Below are 3145 nucleotides of genomic sequence, written 5' to 3' on the forward strand. Positions count from 1 at the left end.
TGGTGAGCTTGAAAACATTTTTTAAGTAAAAAATTGGAAAAATTGGACTGTTCCAGAACTTTTGACTGGTAGTGTATACTCATGAAATCAGACTGAATGATATAAATATGTGAATCTATGCCCACATTAAATCTGGTGATATCTCCACTGACCATTGGATTATATGAAGATTTTAGATGCAACGGTGGAAAACATGAATGAACTCTTGTCAGGTAGAGAGTGATGTAATTCTGACAGGTGGTCCTACAAAGTAGTGTTATTGGTTACTGTAATCAGGGTTATAGATCAGAGACATTTCAATGTATTATTTTATTATTATATTATTTCCCAGGTAGATTTCTCCTGGAGAACGTTGATTTCTCTGCCATGTAAACACGTAACATGAACCAAAGACTGTAGAGCAGCTCAGAGTGACAGCAGCTGAATGAAAGTAGAGATAATTACTCAGAGTGATTTATCCTTAAATTTAAAGTCCAACTAAAACTTAAACACAAATGATCCTCTAGAAGTCTAAATAATTTAGTTTCCACCACTTAACATTTGACTGTTTGTTGAATTCCGACACATTCAGGCTGTGAGGAAAAGGTGTGACTCAGACACACAGAGCAAAACAGAGAAAAAGTCAGGACTGATAAACATCTTCTGTTACTAATACTGATAAAATAAGAAAGACATGCTTTGAGAATAAAGTCAGTGTAGAGGAGAAATCTGATCACTGATTTGTTGCTTGTACAGATTGACAGTAACCAGTACTGTGCATTTTAACATGTTCCCTGATTACCCAGCTAACCTTTCTCTGAGTAACTTGCTTACATAAATACATGTAAACACACTGAGAGATGATCACATCTAGATTTTTCTTCTCTTTCAGCACAAAGTGGAAAGCAGGAGGGTTTAGATGAATATCAGGATACTCTGACGATGAGATATCAAGACGTGACTGACGAAACTGATGAAGCAGGAAGGAAAATCCCCTTCAACAGCTCCTACACTGAGGTCTACATCACAGATGGAAGGAGTAACGAGGTTAATACCCAACATGAGGTGAGGCAGCTTGAAACATCTTCCAAGAAGAAGACCCTCCATGACGCTCCAATCAAGTGTCAGGACATCTTTAAAGTCTTACCTGACCAACAGAAACGCATCATCAGAGTGGTTCTGATGAACGGCGTCGCTGGCGTTGGAAAAACCTTCACAGTGCAGAAGTTCACTCTGGACTGGGCACAGGGCTCCGAAAACCAAGATATCAGTCTGCTGATTCCACTTCCATTCAGAGAGCTGAACCCGATCAAAGATGAGCAGCACAGTCTGATCACACTGATCTGTCATTTCTATCCAACATTACAGAAGCTCACAGCAGAGAAGCTCGCTGGCCGTAAAGTTCTGTTCATCTTTGACGGCCTGGATGAAAGCAGACTTTCACTGGATTTCAACAACAGTGGGGTCGTGTCTGATGTCACACAGAAGTCATCAGTCAGCGTGCTGCTGACAAACCTCATCCAGGGGAAGCTGCTTCCCCGGGCTCTCATCTGGATAACTACCAGACCTGCAGCAGCCAATCAGATCCCTCTGACATTTGTTAGCAGGGTAACAGAAGTACGAGGCTTCACTGACCCCCAGAAGGAGGAGTACTTCAGGAAGAGATTCAGTGATAAAAAACAGTCCAGCACAATCATCTCACACATCAAGACATCCAGGAGCCTCCACATCATGTGTTACATCCCAGTCTTCTGCTGGATTGCTGCTACAGTTCTGGAGGACATGTTGACTCCAGACCAGAGAGGAGAGCTGCCCAAGACCCTGACTGACATGTACTCACACTTCCTGCTGGTTCAGACAAAGAGGAAGAAGAACAAGTATGATAAGGGACATGAGACGAGTCAACAGGAGCTGACGAAAGCTGACAGGAAGCTTCTTCTGAAGCTGGGGAGGCTGGCGTTTGAACAACTGGAGAAAGGAAACATCATGTTCTACCAAAAAGACCTGGAGCAGTGTGGTCTTGATGTCACAGAGGCCTCGGTGTTATCAGGAGTTTGTACAGAGATCTTCAAAAGAGAAGAACAACAGAAGACAACAGTCTACAGCTTTGTTCATCTGAGCGTTCAGGAGTTTCTGGCTGCAGTCTACATGTACCACTGTTACACCAGCAGGAAGACAAAGGTACTGGAGGACTTCCTGGGAGAAGAAAGACCAAAGTCTTTCCTTGAGAAAATGTCAGCACCTTTCAGCCGTAAACCATCTCTGGATGACTTCCTGAAGAGAGCCATGGAGAAATCTCTCAAGAGTGAAAATGGCCACCTGGACCTGTTTGTCCGCTTCCTTCATGGCCTCTCTCTGGAGTCCAACCAGAGTCTCTTAGGAGGCCTGCTGGGTCAGACAGACAACAGTCCAGAAACCATCCAGAGAGTCATCAACAACCTGAAGGAGATGAACAGTTATTATATCTCTCCTGACAGAAGCATCAACATCTTCCACTGTCTGATGGAGATGAACGACCGCTCAGTACATCAGGAGATCCAAGAGTTCCTGAAGTCAGAGAACAGATCAGAGAAGAAACTCTCTGTGTTTGACTGCTCAGCTCTGGCCTACATGCTGCAGATGTCAGAGAAGGTTCTGGATGAGTTGGACCTGAAGAAGTACAACACATCAGTGGAGGGACGACGGAGACTGATTCCAGCTGTGAGGAACTGCAGAAAGGCTCAGTAAGTCCAGATGTGATTAACATTATAAATCAGTGTAGATTAGTAGTTTAGTTCTTCAAATATAAATAATATAAATGTTTTATTATAGTTAAAATAGTTGTTTATATGTGAAATAACATGTCAGTTATATTTAGTCTCAGATGTGTAAATAATGTTGATGTTTATAGCTGTTAAGTTAATGAACAGTTATTCTATTTATTTCTAGTCATTATTGGATTTGACAGTGTTTTCTTCTCTTTCTCTTCCTTTGTGTGTTGGAGGATTCATTCAAACCTGGTGAAACACATGAAGGACTTTAGAGGTTGTGGTTGAGGTTTTATTACAGCAGCATTTTATCACAACATATATCAGTATTTTACAGTTATCAGTGAATGCAGTAAAGTGATTATTACATGAGCAGCTTCTGTAAATCATATATAATCACACACTGTTTTTAACACTAT

The 3145-nt window shown here is 41.7% G+C and overlaps 1 protein-coding gene across 1 annotated transcript; it reads left to right on the forward strand.

Moving 5' to 3' along the window:
• Nucleotides 1-890: 890 nt before the first annotated feature.
• Nucleotides 891-2706, forward strand: LOC128366417 (NLR family CARD domain-containing protein 3-like). The gene has a single exon (XM_053327127.1). It carries the CDS (start codon nucleotides 922-924, stop codon nucleotides 2704-2706), a length of 1785 nt encoding a protein of 594 aa, XP_053183102.1. The 5' UTR covers nucleotides 891-921.
• Nucleotides 2707-3145: the final 439 nt, after the last annotated feature.

The sequence above is a fragment of the Scomber japonicus genome, chromosome 10 (assembly GCF_027409825.1).
Source record: "Scomber japonicus isolate fScoJap1 chromosome 10, fScoJap1.pri, whole genome shotgun sequence".
Taxonomy (NCBI): Eukaryota; Metazoa; Chordata; class Actinopteri; order Scombriformes; family Scombridae; genus Scomber; species Scomber japonicus.